Genomic DNA, 20,209 nt, shown 5'->3' on the forward strand with positions numbered 1-20,209 from the left:
TATCTTTAAAAAAATTGCCCCTTCTCATACATATTTAGCAAATGAAGTAGAATTATAACTGAATATAATGTGACGTGATAATACGCCTTTAACTTAATCATAGGACAAGTCAAGTTTTTTTTTTCTACCTAATGTAATATGACGCAATTAAAATAGTAAAAAATAGCCGACTAAGAACAATATCGACCAAAATGTGACCAAAAAGTATTTCTGGTGAGTTGTCATTTTAGTTTATTTTATTAATTTTGTATGTGGTTCAGATGAATCACATCATAATTTACAATTTTTAAGCAACAAACTGTATCGATTTATGGCAAGCCTCCAAACCCCAGAGAATATTTCATACGGGGGCAAATAGGGGAAGAAATCTATATGACCTCCCAGAGAATGATTCGCTTCCTCCAAATCCCTTTAAATAAACCTCAAGCCATCAGGGACCGTGCGATCGAAATCGTACGACTCAAAAGTTACTTCGTAATCTCAGTCAGCACCAACCCAGGGAGGGAAACTCAAAAGTTACCAATCCCCTACTCTCTTCTTCGCTTCCACTGTGTTCCTAAATAATAACTTTCCTTTTTCGAAAGAGGAAAGAAATTTATTGTCCTCTTCCCTCAATTTCTTCACAAACAAAACCCCGTTCGATCAAAGAAAATTTAGTGAAAAATAAGAACAAATCAGCCGCCGCCATGCCTTCCTCGAGGTACGGAGGCAAAATCCCTCAAAACCCCGACAATGCTCGATGCCCAGCGCCAGGTGTTGGTGCAAATTCATCGTCTAATGTCCGAATTGTCGAGACATCCCCAGGTTTAGGGTTTCCGTCGAACTCAGCGCCGGCGGAGCCATCTCCCCTTAGGCGGAGTCTCCGCATCTCAGAAGCATCGTCGAGCAGTCAATCGCCACAACCAGCCATGCATGTCGTTCCAACATCATCCGCTGAGGCATCTTTAGAGTTAGGGTTTGAAGCGACCTCAGCGTTGCCCCATCTGTGGTCACGTTTCCCCAGACGGAATCCCCGCATGTCCACAGGGGGGATACTTGGTAACAGAGGTGGTAAGTTTCTTCTTGTTCCCAAGTCAGTTATTGGTGAATCAGAGAGTAAGAAAAAGAGGGGTCGACCTCCAAAGGGCATCAGAATTGGAGGAAATGATGGAGATGAATCAGTGGCCAGGCGAAGCCCAGCACAACCAAACAGAATAGAGATTCTTAACGATGTTGTAGTAATAGAAGATGAAGAAGAAGAAGAAGTGCGGGGAGATAGTAATGTTGCAAATAATGATGGTTTAACTGTCAACAAATTTACCGGTGAGGAGTTTGTGAATGTTAGGTCTACTAGCAGGGGCATAGATAAGGGGAAGGGAATTTTAAATGAGGAATTTGCAAGAGAACTGAGCTATAAAGACAAAGGGAAGAAAATTATAATTGAAAATTTGGATGCTGAGTATGTTAAGGTTTCTGACTCTGATTCTGATGAGCTCGATGAACTACTGATGGAAGGTGCTGCCAATATGTTCTCATTGTCCCAATCCTCACCAAAACGGATGAAACCAATGCCTGGAGATATAACTATTATACGCCATAATCGACGCAGGGAGGCTCAGAAAAACAAAGCCATAGAATTGGCACCTAATTTTGCTCACTTTACCAATGAAAAAGGAGAAGAGACTATGAAAGATGACGAACCTTTGCCCAACGGGCCAGGCCCATTTTCTACGGCCATGAAGATAATTAAAGAGAGAGTAGTTGGAGTAACGGTTTCATGGACACCATCTAATGAGGGGACAAATGGGTTGTTTGGCATGAAGAAACCGACACTGAGGGAGTTGTCTCTGAAGGCTTTGGCTAAAAATGCTGACGAGATAGAATCTCTTATGGGGATACCTTGTGCTATGAGGTGCCAGCTCAGTCTCATGCTTTGTCAAAGTCGAAAAATGAACATGCATCATCTAGCTAATTTGATGGAAGACAGCGTGACAGAGTTGCGGTTGAGTGATTGCTCATGGGCCAATGAAGAGAATTTCGAAGATGCTTTTGGAAAATTCGACAAGTCAAACCTTGAGGTAGAGCTTATGCTTTTGTTTTAATATATTTCATATGAAATAATATATATTTTTTTTTTGATAAAAGGCTTTGTAAAGCCCGTTTCATTAAAGAAACTTCAAACTGGATACAACACACAAGTTCAAAATATGTGTCATTGGAAGACCAAGCTACTAGTGCAGAAAATAAAAGATAGTTCTAATATAACAGCTAATAATATATTACAAGCACATGCAATCTTAAAGATACTAAGAATTTTATCCTACTGACTCGGGATATATTTTATCATATGAAATAATATTGATTTCTAATATATATTTTGATGTGAGAAGGCAAACATATACTTTCTAGCACCCAAGATATTGTGTAAAAGGAAACCACTATCTGTGTTTGTATCCGTTGAAAACTTTCATTTTAAATGAAGTAAATTACATGAATGGTCCTTATAGTATCATTTCTTACCATTTTGGTCCTTAAAAGTTTGAAGATTACCATTTTTGTACCTATAGTTATAAAAAATGTATTAAATTGGTCCTATCATTGAAGTTTAATCAAGAAATACATGTGAATTCACATCATTATATCCACTATCATGCTGACTTGATGATATAATATGGATAAAAAAATTGATATTCAATTGCATCATAATTAAAGTTATCACCAATTGACCCGTATCATTGACAAAAATGGCATAGATATAAATATTATCATCTAGATGATCAATCATCTACTGATACGAACATTAACATTAGCATCCAATTAATGTTAGGAACTACATAATTCATTCATTTTTTAAAACATATTTTAACCTTATGACCGATTTGTTACAAATTGACAGCTTTAGGGACTAATTAAATTGGTAACTTTGCTAATTTAAGGACAGTAATTTGTGTAATTTATTCTTTTTAAATGAGTGCACATTGTGAGTTTCTAAGGACGGACAGAGGTTAGTAGTAGTCTAATTTAGTATTAGTAGTTCCTATATTTTGGCTTGTTCTTAGCATTTTACTTTGTTTGAGGTCAAAATGCTCCAAATTGACCTTCTTCTGGTCATTTGGCCTTGTGTGTTATTTGGCAAGTTAGTTGCTTGGCCAGTTGCAAGGGTGTATATGTTTATGCCCTGTTGTTAAATTTTGATTTTGTTCATGATTACGAGGATTATTTTCTACACTACCTGTCAAGCCAATTATATATCAATATGTACTAGTATGTATGATTTATCTTTGCAGGGAACATATCATTAAGACCAGGTCTGAGGTTCATGCCTGAAGGCAAAGTTAGGGACTTAGGGTTAAGTCAGGCTACACTATACGACTATGGTTAACTAAGACAATAAAATGACTAAATCTTGTTTGTGAATTGGTCATGCCAGTCAATTCTGACATGGCATAGACCATTCAGAATTGGTACCAGTAGCTCCTTTCTGCCTAATAAATCTGTTCATATTCATTTTTTAACTCTTCACATATGAATGCAATAAAGGTGTTGCAACTGGACCGATGCGGGCGATGCATGCCAGATTATGTTGTGTTTTCTACCTTGGCATGTGGGCAAAACAAGTTGCCTTCACTGACAAAACTCTCTCTCAAGGGCGCCTATAGTCTATCCGACCAAGCAGTAGCTGCTATTGTTTCTTCAGCGCCTCTGCTGAATTCTCTTAATTTGTGTCAGTGCTCTCTCCTCACCTCTGAGGGTATAATAAATGTGTTAGATAAGCAGGCCCTTCTGCTCAAAGAACTTTACATTGATGAATGTCAGAACATAAGTGCTATGTCCATCCTTCCTTCTCTGAAGAAAGTGAAGTGCTTGGAGGTGCTATCAATGGCAGGGATTCCATCAGTGTCAAACAAATTTGTCCATGAGCTGATCCCTGTTTGTGGATCAACAATCTTTGAGCTTAATTTTGCTGGTTGCAAGTAGGTTTGTTTGTTCTTTTTTTTTTTTTTTTTTTCTTTTTTGTAAGTACTTATAGTTAGCGCTAGTCTGAGCCATGTTTATTATCCCTCTTCTTCCCCCCACCTTACTCTGCTTATTTGGTGTTTTATTACACAACTGAGGGTACATTCTGGTGCAACTTTTTAAAATGAACCTTGTTTTCTGGTTTACAGCTGCACATTAAATTAGTGAACATTGAGTTATTGCTTTGAGGTTTGTTCCATCCCAGTTAGTTTCAGTCCAGTAATGAGTAATGGTTTGTACCATAAGAGATGTCACTGTACCAGCATGCAAACAAGCTGCTAGTCTTGCTTTAGTTCATTTATCTATTATTTGGAAACATAATTTGATTTAACTCTGTGGGCTGTATTTCTATCGGTTACAGCAAATTGACCTCATCTGCAATTAAAATAATTGGAGAAAACTGCCAACATCTGTCAGTCCTTGATATCCGCAACTTGACTGAACTAAAGGACTCTACTATAGCGCATCTGGCAAATGGATGCAGAGCCATTCAGAAACTACTACTTCGCAAAAGTTCCTTTAGGTTAGCTTAAATATTTATGTTTTTTATTCTAAGATGTCACACGTTTACAAAATATGTGTGTGGGATTGTGATTTCTCCTATATTAGTTTTATTTGACTTTAACTGCATATGACAGTGACGAAGTGATTGCTGCATTTGTGGAAGCATCGGGAACAAAACTCATCGAGCTTTCACTAAACAGTACTAAGGTTGTATGGTATCTATCATTTTTATTTTCCTTGTTTTCTACATGTTTATGTGGATGTGATTTCTGTGATTTTCTTGGCATGAATGGTACATTATATGGATTAATAGAATACTTATCTCTAAAGATGGTACATTATATGGATTAATAGAATACTTATCTCTAAAGATGACACTTCCAACAAAACCCTAGAATATCAGGAAATTGCATCACCTGCAAATTTGCTTAATTGCACAACAAATGAAAAGAAAAGTTTTACATTCCTGGAAATAACAAAACTCAGTTCTCCTTATTCTGTTTCTATAAATGCATACTTTTGCTAATTTTGTTAATGCAATTTATGCGTAGGTAAGTGACCAAACCGCCATAGCAATATCTACGCAGTGTTGTGGTACTTTGCAAAAGCTCGATCTATCCTTCTGTCGTAATATGAGTGAAAAAGCACTTGGCCTGATTGTTGATAGCTGTTTTTCCTTGAAGACTCTTAAACTCTTCGGCTGCACCCAGGTATCAAGCATAACAATTTTTTGTTTATAGCATTGAATAACAAAAAGTGTTTACAGCTCCATTAATTTACATAATTACATCAGTTATAAATTGCACAAAATACTTAAAAATGAGTTAAAACTAGAAATCAGTAAAGGCTTTTAAGTTTGCTCCTTCACATGTTGCCTATACTGGTTTACGCCTTTAGTTTCTCTAGATGCTATGGTACTAGTTTTTAATTTCGCTGCTGGTATCATTTACGGTCATCTCCACTGTTCTACTTTACTGGGAGAAGACTCTTTTGTGATGGAGGCTGTAGTCTTTCCCTTTGGTACCACCAGATTTCCTGTACCGTTTCATGGTTACCAGTTGGTATTGGGAAATTGGAGTGTTGCAGCAGCCCTCTCCAAAATTGCCTGGAGTAGCTACAATGGCAAAGAATGTGATCCCTCATCTCTAGATTGTTGTCTCTGCACAGCGAGTATTGCACCCTCTAGTAGTTAAAATTTGTTTCGTCGGAATTTTATTTTGCAGAGCTATCCAAAGGAAGATCTTGACCTTTGCAGGGGCCTACAATTTCCACAGCACCATAAGGCTTGAGTGTTTCCAGTGATCTTGTGAAGGAGATTCTTGAAGTTCTGAAACAGAGTATTGTTTAGGTGTTGTGGCTGTAGTAATGAACCGGTATCATCATGGAGAGAGTTTAGTGACCAAAAATTCTCAAAATTGTTATATATATATATATATACTAGTATCGTACTCGTGCGTTGCGACGGGGACATATTATAAAATTAAATTAAATATGAAAAATAATTGTTATAGATATTCATACATAATTAAGAAAAAAAAAGATAAGGCAAATAATAAATAACAGTAAAAGAAACAACGATAAATGAAAAAAAAAATATAACATGAAAAAATTCTTGAAGTATCATTGCCATTGATCCTCTTTGATGTATGACAGAGAGTTTGATACAGCACAAACGTAAAGACTATTTCTTAATGCAATAATTTCGTTTAAGAGAATGAAATAACAAAATCACTTTTTGATTTTACCGCCAGTGATTGAATAAACTACTAAAATTCTGCTGGTACCGCATGACAAAAAACACTGGTACCAAAGGTGAAAAACCATAAAAAGAACTCCCCTGTCCTTAGACATCTGCAATTCCTAATCAATATTAATAATTTTTCTAAATTCTATGTCAATCAGACAAACTAAAATTCAAGCAATCTTGAGCACGCCAAGATATTCAAATCTCTCTTCTACGAACAATACATAGCACCTAACCCTGTTGACTAATCACAAACTGAATTAAAATAAAGAAAGAATCAAAATTATCCCAATATAAAAGAATAACATTTAAATGCATGGATTTCATCAAAAAATATAATAAGGCCATATGGTTTCATACCTGGATCTAGTGCAAAAATATGGCCATATGGTTTCAGATATTCATCAAGTGCGATCCATCCGACTCTGGTTTAGCCACTACATCCATGTCTTTAATATTAAACGATTTCACTTTCTGTGACATTAAAGTATAATTAATCATAGCAAAACACTATAGAGGGGAAAATAGCAACAACAATAGTCGCGTCATGAATGTCAACACTAATCTAGCCTGAAAGGAAAATTTTAAGCATTAGAGTGATCAGGCAATTACTACTAAGACATAATTTATTTTGTGCCAGAAGCTACCACACTGTGTAAGCTCCACCCAATTCCACCTTAGGTATGATCCAATTGCAATTTTTGGTATGGTTCTTAATTTCGTGTTTATTGGAGGTTCACTATCAGTGTTGTACCAGGACCTTCAGGTACATGCCAGCACCAAAACCTGACTGAGTTTAAGTTATGTTTATGTTAGATTTAAAAAAAAAAATCAAAGGTAAGATAAGTGTTGTCACTTGTCAGAAAACTTGAATGGACTCGTAAGTTGAAAAGTATGAAATAAAGGAAAGAACTTAATAATACTCATAATAGCAAGGTAATATTCCAAAATTAGGGACTAAAGTGAGAGAGTAAGACAAATATGCTCACCTCTTCCTTAATGCATGTGTTGTTAGACATAAAACAGAAGAACTCAACATGGGGTTTACGGTTCTCTCTTCATATTTCCTGAATCAAATCAAATCAAATCAAACAAAACAAAACCCCATCAAATAGGAATTACATGTTATGCACATAAACTGCTTGACTACTTGAATCGACAACTACAAAATTACATATTCTCACAAATGTGCCCTTTTAACAGTAAAACATGCTATATTATTAGTTTATTTCATTCATTTATTATTTCTATTTTATCTTTTTTTTTTGGTATATTGTTAATGCCAATCATTTTCTGATGACAAAGACCAATACTTACAAACTCATGGTAATAACGATAACCTCACTTTCCATGAGAGGTTATTATTTGCTAGAGAAATAATTTGTGCCTTAATAGATATCGATATCCACAACTGAAAACTCATTCTTGAGCTAATACCAAAAATATACTCTCCATAATTTAACTATAAAAGTATGATGAAGTAAATGAATAATTGCATCATTAGTCCAAATAATCACTCAAAAAAGAAAAATATAAATATTGCAACAAAAGGTACTTATAGTGGTACCAAATTGAGTATCTAGCATCCGATCACACCCTTTGCTCCACAGTGGTATCAAATACAAACTGGTAACATAAAAATGAGAAATTGTGTTGGCACTTACTTGGGGGGGATCTTTTACTGCTAAAGTTATATCTTTTACTGCTAAAGGTGTGAAAGTATTGAAATTTGAGACTGAACCTTCCATATTATAATTTCTTTCTCCTGAAATAAAGTGTAGAAAAAAGGAGAAACAGTGGAATGGCAATGTAAAACTTCAACTTCTCAGCTGGCCATGATTAATTTACCTCATACCAAGAAAATAATTAATTACTATAACAACACTCAATTGTAATAAATATACTAATATCTTTGCATTATGATAAAAAATCTAAAAGATTTTTTACCATCATTTGCTCTACAGTTTGACGGCTCTCGGAATCCAAATCAACAAGCTTGTTGTTATCTGGTTCTACCTTTTGGATATCTACTTCTGGTTCATCTTTCATCTTAGTTGTCCACCACTATATATCTCTGATAGTGCTTCGTCAATAGGGTAAAAATTGACTTGCCATTATATGCAAAAATTGTGAAACAAACTAAATCTATTAAAACTTAAAACCAATTATCAATGTTAGAAACAAACAAAGGAAAGAAAACTGCTCAATTACATTCACATACCTATATATGCTCCAAAGGCAAATAATCGTCAATTTTTACTATCAATCCACCTTAGGTAAGATCTAATTACAATTTCTTCTTCACATATCAATTCATCTCTCTCTGTCTCTGTCTCTCTATCCCCGTCTTACTCCGGCCCTCTTTCGTTTTCACTTGGGAGTTGGGGACTCCGCTGAATCGGATCTCTTGCTGCCATCTCATCGGTCCAATGATGCATCACCTTCGCGCACGACTGAGGCAAGATGCGCGAGGGAGGGGGTAGAGGAAGGCGTGCGGGGACGATATGAGGGGGCGCGAGCGGGAGGGAACAATCCTTCTTCCCCTTCTCTCTCCATCTCTCTCTCTTAGTTTTTTTTCCATTGGAAGAAGAGTCGGGGAGGGGAGGGGATGAAATTTCGCTGGGAAATTTTTTTTTGCAGAAGCGAAAAAATTTGTAGTTATCTCCTCTCCAGTGTGGCAATACGTGTAATAATAGGTGTGGCGGGTTCAATTTAAACTAAATGTAGACTTCTACACATATAAAAGATGTATTTAATCAAAAGAAGACAGATTATTTAATTGGAGAATTCAGATTCAATCCGAAATTGGATCAATAAATCTCAACCGTTGGACTTTCTGTCATCCAATTCAATTTAAGGTGCATAATATAGAGGAGATATATATATATATATAGAGGTGGGCTACGGTGAGTTGCAAAGTAAAACGCGTTTTTACTTCACGCCGTATTTTTATTTTGAAAGTCCAAACGACCGATCCGAACCGTTAGATGTTTAATCCATATTGAAATGTGCTTGGAGACCAAATTTTACATTTTTTTGAATTTTTTTACTATTTATTAAGCATTTTTGAAAATTGCTGTTTTGCTGTGAACAGTAAAAAAACAGTAAAATTTTCTGGACCATCAGATCAGCGACTTTCAAAATTGCTTAATAAATAGAAAAAAAATTCCAAAAAATGTAAAATTTGGTCTCCAAGCACATTTCAATATGGAGAACAAGATGAACGGTTCGGATCGACATTTTGAACTTTAAAATCGCAAAATATGAGCGTGAAGTAAAATAGTCACTTTACTTCGCAACTCACCGTAGCCCATCTCATATATATATATATATATATATATATATATATAGAGAGAGAGAGAGAGAGAGAGAGAGATGAGCTACGGTGAGTTGCGAAGTAAAACGCGTTTCTACTTCACGCCGTATTTTCATTTTGAAAGTCCAAACGATCGATCCGAACCGTTAGATGTGATATCCATATTGAAATGTGCTTAGAGACCAAATTTTACATTTTTTGAAAATTTTTTTACTATTTATTAAGCAATTTTGAAAAACTGTTGTTTTGCTGTAAACAGTAAAAACAGTAAAAATTTATGGACCATCGGATCAGCGATTTTCAAAATTGCTTAATAAATAGTAAACAAATTTCAAAAAATGTAAAATTTGGTCTCCAAGCACATTTCAATATGGAGATCATGTTGAGCGGTTCGGATCGGTCGTTTTGATTTTCAAATTGCAAAATATGAGTGTGAAGTAAAATAGTCGCTTTACTTCGCAACTCACCGTAGCCCATCTCTCTCTCTCTCTCTCTCTCTATATATATATATATATATATATATATATAGTAAGGCTTGGGTGCTATGGATAGCATAGAGGGCTACGGTGGTACGGCTCAATATTCGAGTTTTCAAAATCCTAACGGTCGATCCAAACCGTTCATCTTGTTCTCCATATTAATATGTGTTTGGAGACCAAATTTTATATTTTTTGGAAATTATTTTACTATTTTTTTAGATAGGTAGAAAATCACTTGATTTAAAAAATTCCGCACCATTGAGATATTTGATTTTCTACCTATTTAAAAAAATAGTAAAAATTTTCTAAAAAATGTAAAATTTGGTCTCCGAACACATATTAATATGGAGAACAAGATGAACGGTTCGGATCGACTGTTAGGATTTTAAAAACTCAAATATTGAGTCGTAGCCCTCTATGCTATCCATAGCACCCAAGCCTTACTCTATATATATATCTGCCTACCTGGCACTGTGTATATAATTTTCTTATTGATTTGTTCAGATATTTTAAATTTTAAATCTTATCTTGCAGGTTACTGATCTCTTTTTGAAGGGCCATTCAAACGCTTCAGTCAAAATCCTGGGTGTGGGTGGGAATATCTTGGACCACATCGAGATTCCAGATTTTGTGTATAGTTAGAAAAAGAATGACAGGAAAGTTCGTATAACATTTAGTTTTGCTCATTGTTAATTTAGTGTTCTCTGAATTATTGCAACTATCAGTAACAGTAATTATGTCAATAAAATGAAAAAGAAGATTCGTCGACATCTCTCTTGTCTACTTGGTGGGCATCACTAATTATCAAAGTTAGATATTATTCTAATGTTTATGAATATTATAAATGGTGTTCATTCGATTACCGTGGTGTGATTTACATCATTCTTGTTAACCATGCCGGTAGTGTGATATATGGATGATGAATATATCTAACGATCTTGACAAAAACAAAAATAAATCTTAAATTTAAAAGCAAATGTATTGGATGTGGTTTATTGCTTCATTCTCTTTTGTTCGCATGTTTTCTGGTAATGTTACTCTTTTCTAAATTAACTATTTACAGTTTTACCATTTAGCAAATAGATGGATTCTCCAAATTTAGCCTGAAGTTTGTTAGTTTGTAATAATCTAGAAGTCAATAATACGATAATTTATTATAAAGCTTTGTTCATGAATTGAATATTTATTTATATATCATTTTGTTGCCTTGAGTATTATTGAATTTATGAATCATTTCGAGTTGATAACTGAAATTGTGAAACTCCATAATATAGATGATATATACTCTTAAAAAGTCACTGACCAAGGTAATTAGCAGGAACACTAATTAGCGCGATAAGGTTAATATGTGGATTAAAAGATAGTTAAGTTTTACAAACCACCTGACACGATATGTCATTTTAATCATATAGATACATGTTCTAGGAACATGGTATTTGACAGACCCCGAATGAAACATTAAATAGAATTGTGTTCGTGTCATTAATGTTTTCATTCAGTGTCAGGTTCTACAGTATGAGGTATTTATTGTTCCCACTGAGAAATATGTATGTGTGATTGTTATCTAACGCTGTCCGTAAAAAGCAGTCATAACGGTAGCTTTTTCATATGTATAGCTTAGCTGAGGAAGTGATAGTTTACCAAGAATACTATTTGTCCCTCGTATTTTATACAAGCTATAGCATCACTGGGCCCCTTGATAGAGTAAGATTATCTGCTAGCGGTATAATTAGAAGAATAATTATATTTGATAATCTGCTCAAGATCAAGAAAAGATTCAGTTAGCAAGGATGACACACATCTACCTTGAAACTAATCTGATAGCTATGAGACAAAAGAACAGACACAAGTAAATAGTTTACCGGATCGTGATATTGTACAGTACAACATCATCTGTGTAATTGGATGGTCATGATGTATACTGCCAGATACCGCTCATGATTATAGAAATTAAAACAGTTTTAACTCTATTTACCAACATAACACAAATCCTATTGGGTCACACCATACAGGAGTTAATCGGAGAATCTTATTGTGATTGATTATAAATTGGTTATGATCAATAGTAAGATGGTTATAATTAATAATACGTGTTATAATTAAATTATAAATGTTATGTAAAAATAACAAGCAAAAACATTGGTTAATTTATAAACGTGTGTGACACATTGTATAAAAGTTAACCGGTTAATTTATAAATGTGCAGGACACGTTGTATAAATTACCGAAACAACAACCGCAAGAAATATAATTGTTCAGAATAATTATACGAATATTATTTGTATTCGGGTCTTTTCATATTCGTCATTATCCGCATGACACGTCATCGATCATATCCAGATGACACGTCATCAATCCTATCCACATGACACCTCACCCCCCCCCTAGGTGGCATGCCTTTTCATAGGGGTATTTTGGTATTTTCACACCATTTTAGAGGCTATAAATAGAGGGGTGCATGTAGAGAGAAAAACCACTAATTCACTCGTATCGTTTCGTGTCAAAACGAATCGGTATTTTCTCCCTTTCTCGATTTCTCTCCCAAATAGTGTTTCGGTTGAGAAAAGAAAGTTATACGTAGTTGACGTATAATCTTGTGGGTTGTTGTGAAGTATATTTACAGGATTGATTAATAGTGTTTTCTCGAATTTCGCAGTATGTCAGTTTTGCTCATTGATGAAACTGAGTAACCAAAAATTCGTGTTTACGGGTTTTCGTTTTTTCTCTGTGAATAGTGTTTTTGCATAATTCCGCGGTTTATAGTATTTCTGGCAAAATAAATAAACCGCTCTCCGGTTAGTCCTGGTGGATAACCGATAGAGTCACCATACGTTTGGTGCTACGAGGAGAATCATTACCGTGATGTAGCTCTACTCGCTCGGTCTGCATTCCAACTGTGATTTGGAAACAAGGTATAAATATGTTATATTAATCTATTTAATTGGTAAGTAGATTAAAGTTTTAGAAATAAATCATGAATTGGATCTGTAAAATGATTAAATTGGATTTTGATGCCAAATGAATACTGAAGATTAAATTGGAAAATTTCCTGACATACCCCGTTTAATCCTGAGCTTAAGTTGGCCGTAGAAATTTTTGTTCTACGGTTATTCCGCAACTTAAGCCTAAATGGATTTTGGTTACCCCGAAACCCAACAAAGTTACCATATACCAAATTAACTCGTTTCTATATAAAAATAAATTCATCAAGATGAATACCATTTATAAAACTACACCGTCGGTACTATATAGTTTAAAAACTATTGCAAGAACTTTTACTATTTATATAATTTGTTGTTCGTACAAATTCTGGATATGTTACTCTTTTTACAATTAACTGTTAATTAGTACTGTACTCATGCGTTGCAACATAAATCTATTATAAAATGAAGAAGATCAAGAGTTTGATTTACAATTTGAATTTCAAACTTTGATACCAGTACTTCCAACACTAAAAGACAAAACAAAATGCATCATTATCGATTATTAAGTTGAGGGGCCGCTCATTTACTAGGTGGACCACTAATTACTTGAGAAACCGCTTAATATTTGATAGATTTTACAACTGACGCGCACAAATATGAATACATATGCACGCAAATGTTAATATATAATAGATCAAGTATTTTAAAAAAAAAACTGGACACATCACACCCATCTTTTACACGTTTTTATAGGTGGTTTTTTTTTCCCGTTCAATCTCGCCAATATTTCTGACGATCTGTGATGAAATTTGTAAATCTAATATTACGAACGTCTTTTACGTAATTTTCTCTTTCAAATGAGATCCATGATGACATACTTTCGAGTCGTCCGTCGCGTAAGTATTCATATCTTGTCATGTAGTTTCATACCTCGTCGGGCAAGTATTCTACCACTTCGAGCAAGTATTCATACATCTTTGTGCAAGTATTGATACTTCGTCGAGCAAGTATTCATACCTCGTTGGAAAAGTATTCATAAATCGCCTGTCACAACCCGCCTTGTTGCCGGTGGATCGGTAGGAGCCGATGGATAGGAAGTCGGAGGTGATGCAGTCTGGATCGAGATCGCGACGAGTTATGAATACTTGCATGAAGAGGTATGAATACTTGCACTACGAGGTATGAATACTTGCGCGGCGGACCACTCAAAAGTATTTCATCATTGATCTCATTTGAAAAAGAAAATTACGTAGAAAACGTCTGTGACTTTAGATTCGCAAAAAAATTCACAGATTGTCAAAAATATGGGCGACATTGAAGTAAGAAAAAAAACATCTTTAAAAATGTGTAAAAAAATAAGTATGTGATAAGAAAGATTGTTTAAAGAAATATTTGATATCTTACATATGAATACTTACTATATTAGATGTTAATACTTGCGTGTATAAGTATACATATTTACGCGCATTAGTTGGAAGATAGCTGGAGAGGAGAAGTAAGGAAATGAATAAATTGATTTTCTCTCTAATTTTGTTCTCCATTTAATTTTAATTGTAAGTGTGACAGTATGTGTAACAAGTATGTTTCTAACTAAATTTAGACTTTTATACGTAAAAAAGATGCATTTAATCAAAAGAAGATAGATTATTTGATTAGAGAGTTGATATTAAATCGAAAATTTCATCTTTCAATTATGGCCATTGACGGATCAAGACATGTACATACATAATATAAGAATGGAGATACATTACAATTTCTTAAATATACGAAATCTCAAAATTGGCTTTCTTGTTCAGTAATTGAAATATTAATGAATTATCTTTTACTATTAACAAAGTTTCAATATACTAAATACATTTCATTGAAATAATTGTATTCAAAGTTGCTATTTTAAAAAAAAAACATTGAAACAACCTATTCCCATAAAGAGTGTAAACGGATACGGATAATCCGCTCCGTAGTCGCTTCGTATCTGGAGATTATTCAAATTTGGATTAAACGGATACGGACAATAGCGGATACGGATAGTTTTATGAAGATGTAAACGGAGCGGATATCCGGATGTATCCGGATTCGGAATTGCTCCCAACCGGCTCCGACTTTACTGCTCCGGATAGAAGTTGTTATATAATTATTCCATATTTATTTCAGTCTTGGTTGTGGGATAAATGATAATACGGTATAGTTTCTAATTTAATCTCTTTTCCGCTAGTGATAGTGCTACAATAGCGTTATTTTCTTTTATTTTTACCTACATTTCTTCACTCTTTATTTTTTTCCATTCAAGATTTTAGTTCGTAAATGTAGTCTGCTTTTATCCTCTGTTAAATTGGTTACAAAATACTCTTTTGTCTTTTATATTATTTTTTATTAGTTAATTATCCAATAATTATTTGTTTCATATCTGTATTTGAATTCGAATTCGTATTTATAGATTATTTGCTCTATATCTGTATCCATTTAAGACAGATTTGTTTTAAATTTTGATATCCGTTTACTATCCATATTCATATTAACGACGGATACGGATATGGTATTAGCATTATATCCACTCCGAAATCTGCTCCTTTTTTTTTTTTTTTTGAAAACTAAAAATCTGCTCCTTTTTCACCCCTACATAACCAGTAGTTCCCTTGAATCTGTGAGGGGCTGGCTTCTATTGCAATTGATTGAAGTCGGCTAGAGTCCTTTCACATAGGGTATTAATGGTCGGGCGGGTACGAGTACCCCGGGTATACCCGGGACGGGTACATCTCGGGTACGGGTAGGACGGGTACAAGGGTATTCGGGTAAGGGTATGGTCGGGTATATTTTTGAAAAACCATACCCTACCCGTCCTATACCCGTACCCGTGTACCCTTGACGGGTAGGGCGGGTACGGGTACGGGTAGGCGGGTACAGGTATTTTTTTTTTTTTTTTTTTTTTGCTGTTTTTTTTCTGGTTTTTTTGTTTTTGTTTTTTTGTTGGTTTTTTCTGATTTTTGCTGATTTTTTTGGGCGGGGAAAAATACAAATTTTGAATTTTGAAATGGCATGAACAGTGGTCGAGTATACGGGTACGGGAAGTCGGGTACGGATTTAGTCGGGTAGGGTATGGTCGGGTATTGATCAAAAAAACCGGGTCCGGTCCGGTTTTTGCCCTTACCCGCGTACCCGAGTACCCGACCCATACCCGGGCTCGGGCACGGGTACCCCGGGCGGCGGGCACGGGCGGGTAGGGTAGGGTATACCCGTTAAGGGTATTGTTAATACTCTACTTTCACATTTAACTTTAAACATATTTCCACTTTGTAAATTTACGAACTATCGAAATTGGCTTGGAAAAATATAACCAAGCTGATTACCTTTCGAAATCTTTGTCCTTATTGGACAGTACAGTATTTTGAACCAAACGTCGAAACTTGTCATTTATTGGGCTAGAAAGCCAAAGCCCATTACACTATAAATTATAAAACATATATATAACCCGTCTTGTCAGGGGTCAAAATTAGCGACTTAAAAAAAAAAAAAGATTGTGAAATATAATAAATAAAATGGAGTTTTAAATATCTCTAGCTTTTCAATGATTTAGTATTCGAGTTCTAAATTTATACATTATAAAGTGATAATCGTTTCCATCGGAGAGACCAACCAAATAGTATTGACCGTTAAAGATTAAATATCAAATTTCAAGTCACCCAAATATAAGCCGAATGATTATATATTGATAGAGATAGTTTGAGATGCATTGAATATTATTTTATTTCTAGAATACAAACCCATTAGTACATTAATTATTCAGTTAGTGCTGACAACCATTAATTCATTATAAACAAAAGCATTAGACAAATATAAATAATTAAAAAGTCAATGCCCTCTATTTGCACTGTTTTTCGCACTCTCTCTGTGATGTCCAACAATATTGTGGTTGATACGCACCGCAACAATAACACGTCCCAGAAGCACAGTCACATTTGGCACAGATTGATGGAACATTGATCTTGCTTGCGTTTGTCTCTCCTCTTACATGTGCGAATGCATTACCACACCAATTCTGAATATTGATCTTACTTGCTCTTATTTTGCCTCCTTGCACATGCACCTCCCGGGCTATAAACAATAAAAATGCGAGGTCATATATCATATATATGAATTAGAGAATTATTCATGAAAAGAGGCAATTCATTGGGAGTAAATAGTAATTAAGGTCTTAGAAATTATTTGACTCAATTCAATATAGTGATCAATTATTAGCAATATTGATGTTTTTTGGCAGGATTCTAAATTCCTACAAGAATAACAATAAATTGAACTCAGAGGAACTCAAATGCTGCAACAAACATTACGTACCTTCAATCAAACAAAGGAGGCATGTAATGACAAAAAATAAAGCTAGAATGTGTAGCTTGGTGTTCATCTTGTTTTCAGTAATAAGGACCTTAAATTTTAATTAGAGTAAGAGATAGGGTTTTATCTGACAACATCTGTCTGCATTTGATATATATATACAGTAAAACTTACTTCCAAATTACAAACTAAAATATTCTATTTTTGCTTACCAGCTTTATTTTTTTTGTTTTTTTTTAAAAGCTTGTCAACGGCTGACAATCAGCTTTATTTTTAAACAGTCTAATATTTGCTATTGGAAAACAATTCTTAATTGTCGTTTGGGAACCAAGGCTCTAACATGTAACTTGTTATATAAAGATTCATGCATAACCAAGGATTCGTACCAAATATTCATAAGCAAAGATAACTGGTATAACAATTCTGCTACAGTAACATCTTCTGCAAAAATGCCGATGAATTTCTGCTATAGTAACAATTATTTGTTCTAAATAAAGGACAGAGACCAAAACATTTGCAATTACATTGTCCATCATTTTGTGCATATATTCTTCATATGTAATAATGTATTTTCTGAACCACGGACATAGTGCAGTGGCGTGAATCTCGTCTCTCTACAAAGAGACGTAGGTTCAATTCTTATGAAAAAACATCTAAAAATATGTTGGCATGTAACAAGGCAATTAATAAAAAAAAAACATATTTTATTTTCAGTTTAAATAATTGTAAAAAAAATCTAATTACAGTTATCGGGTTCATGTTTTTAATTTTGTCTACTCATTTAATTTGTGTTGTTAAGTATCTATAAGTCCGAGTTGGCTTTGGTTATTCCGAGCTATTGGAAATGTTCTATGGACTTCGCCCCAAAAATAAAGTTGTGTTGATTTAAGTTAGTATTTCCTCCTGTTTTTAATTTTTTTATTTAATTTATGTTAGTTTATAATAGTTTGACTAACGTGTTAATGCATATCAAAATATAAAAGTTTATATGCTTGTTGAATTTGTGATATAGGTAAAATTGGTCTACTCCACGTGTAGATAATTAGTATTTCCTCGTGTTGTTTACATTATATATATGAATTTACCCCATTATAAGAAAAATAAGTTGTTAGTTTTACTCGATTCTGCTCAAAAATAAGTTGAAGTATTTTTTTTATGAGTTAGCATGCTATTTTACTAATTCAATTAAAAGTTAGAGTTAGTGAATGTTCTCAATTTTGAGTTAGCTCACTATTTTCACTGATCTAAGCTTTCATCCAAATGACCAAGCAAACTAGAAACCAGAATACAGTGTTTCAGCAGAATTCGAGCATGCATGCAGAACCATATTTCTCTACTTAAAAGTATATGAAATGTAAAATACAAAAAATCTTCTATTTTATCACTCCCTCTTTTGTTTGTCAAGGAAAGAATTGGAGTATGATTTAGTTGTTTTGAGCCAAATTGAATTGATCTTTTATTCAAGAACTTCTTGGGCTTACATAGAGCTTACAATATTCTATTTAGTCCCTCATCTTTCTATAATATCTCTTTTACCAAAAGAACCCTAACAATAATACTAATATAAAACATACAAATAGTACCAACACTCCCCCTCAAGATGGGCAAAAGATATCCACTAAACCCATCTTGTCACATCCTCTAGCTAGATCTATCGAACTAAGACCCTTAGTCAGACAATCTGCCGTCTGGCCTCCAGTTGGAACATGGCTCAACTCTAGTAGCCCGTTGTTCAACTTCTCCTTGATAAAGAACCTGTCGATCTCAATATGCTTGGTCCTATCATGTTGCACAGGGTTGTTCGCAATGCTGATGGCTGACTTGTTGTCGCACCACAACTTCATCGTGATTCCTCGGTCCAGCTTTAGCTCCACTAACATGCTTTTCAGCCACAACAATTCTGCAACTCCTAAAGCCATCGCTCTGTATTCTGCCTCTGTTGTTGATCTTGCCACCACAGACTGCTTCTTGCTCTTCCATGAGACCAAGTTGCCTCCAACAAATATGCAGTAACCTGAGGTGGATCTCCTATCATCGGCACAGCTAGCCCAATCAGAGTCACAGTAGCCCTCAATATTTATATGGCCATTCTTCCTGAAAATCAGCCCTTTTCCAGGAGAACTCTTCAAATACCGTAGGATCTGGTACACCGCGTCCATATGACCCTTCCTTGGGTCATGCATGTAGCGACTCACTACGCTCACTGCAAAAGAGATATCGGGGCGCGTGTGACTCAGATAGATCAACCTACCTACCAGTCTCTGGTATCTGTCATGATCGACTGATTCTCCAACCTCAGCACTCACTTTGAACCTCTGGTCGATCGGTGTCGTTGCAGGCTTGCACCCTAGCATACCTGTTTCCTTTAGCAAATCCAGCACATACTTCCGTTGAGACAGGACAATCCCCTTTGGTCCACGAGCCACCTCAATCCCAAGAAAGTATCTCAGATGTCCCAGGTCTTTCACCTCGAACTTTTTCCCCAATCTCACCTTTAGCCTAGCAATCTCATTCTCATCATCGCCCGTGATAATCATGTCGTCCACATACACGGCAAGCATCGTGATATGGCCTCCAACTCGTCGAAAGAACACAGTATGGTCGGCATTGATCTGCTGATACTCCATGCCAACCATAGCCTTCCTGAACCTATCAAACCAAGCTCGAGGAGATTGCTTTAGCCCATATAGAGATTTCTTGAGCCTACAAACCTTACCAGTCGTCCGGTTTGTGCTGAAGCCCGGTGGAATCTCCATGTACACCTCCTCCAACAAGTCACCATGAAGAAACGCATTCTTCACGTCGAGTTGGTGTAGTTTCCACCCCTCATTCGCGGCTAGGGAAACCAGAGTCCTGACGGTGCTCATCTTGGCTACGGGTGCGAATGTCTCATCATAGTCGATGCCGTAGGTTTGACTGT

At 35.2% G+C, this 20,209-nt stretch overlaps 1 protein-coding gene across 2 annotated transcripts; it reads left to right on the forward strand.

The window, feature by feature from the left end:
- The first annotated feature begins 520 nt into the window (after window positions 1-520).
- LOC144563790 (uncharacterized) lies at window positions 521-10,896 on the forward strand. 2 transcript variants are annotated; one of them, XM_078313245.1, is made up of 6 exons: window positions 521-2,057; window positions 3,520-3,953; window positions 4,358-4,519; window positions 4,635-4,707; window positions 5,052-5,210; window positions 10,574-10,896. In XM_078313245.1, exons 1-6 carry the CDS (start codon window positions 687-689, stop codon window positions 10,679-10,681), a joined length of 2,307 nt encoding a protein of 768 aa, XP_078169371.1. In that variant the 5' UTR covers window positions 521-686; the 3' UTR covers window positions 10,682-10,896. The 2 variants fall into 2 exon arrangements, with proteins under 2 accessions (XP_078169371.1, XP_078169372.1); XM_078313246.1 differs by lacking the exon at window positions 10,574-10,896 and adding an exon at window positions 5,724-5,913.
- Window positions 10,897-20,209: the final 9,313 nt, after the last annotated feature.

This window comes from Carex rostrata, chromosome 13, assembly GCF_964058835.1.
Source record: "Carex rostrata chromosome 13, lpCarRost1.2, whole genome shotgun sequence".
In the NCBI taxonomy this organism is placed as follows: Eukaryota; Viridiplantae; Streptophyta; class Magnoliopsida; order Poales; family Cyperaceae; genus Carex; species Carex rostrata.

Bases quoted from the DNA above. Each gene is read 5' to 3' on its own strand.
- LOC144563790 (XM_078313245.1), top strand. From the start codon at position 687: ATGCCTTCCTCGAGGTACGGAGGCAAAATCCCTCAAAACCCCGACAAT. The intron at 2,058-3,519 runs GTAGAGCTTATG...AATGCAATAAAG, and splicing joins TCGACAAGTCAAACCTTGAG to GTGTTGCAACTGGACCGATG. The intron at 4,708-5,051 runs GTTGTATGGTAT...ATTTATGCGTAG, and splicing joins TTTCACTAAACAGTACTAAG to GTAAGTGACCAAACCGCCAT.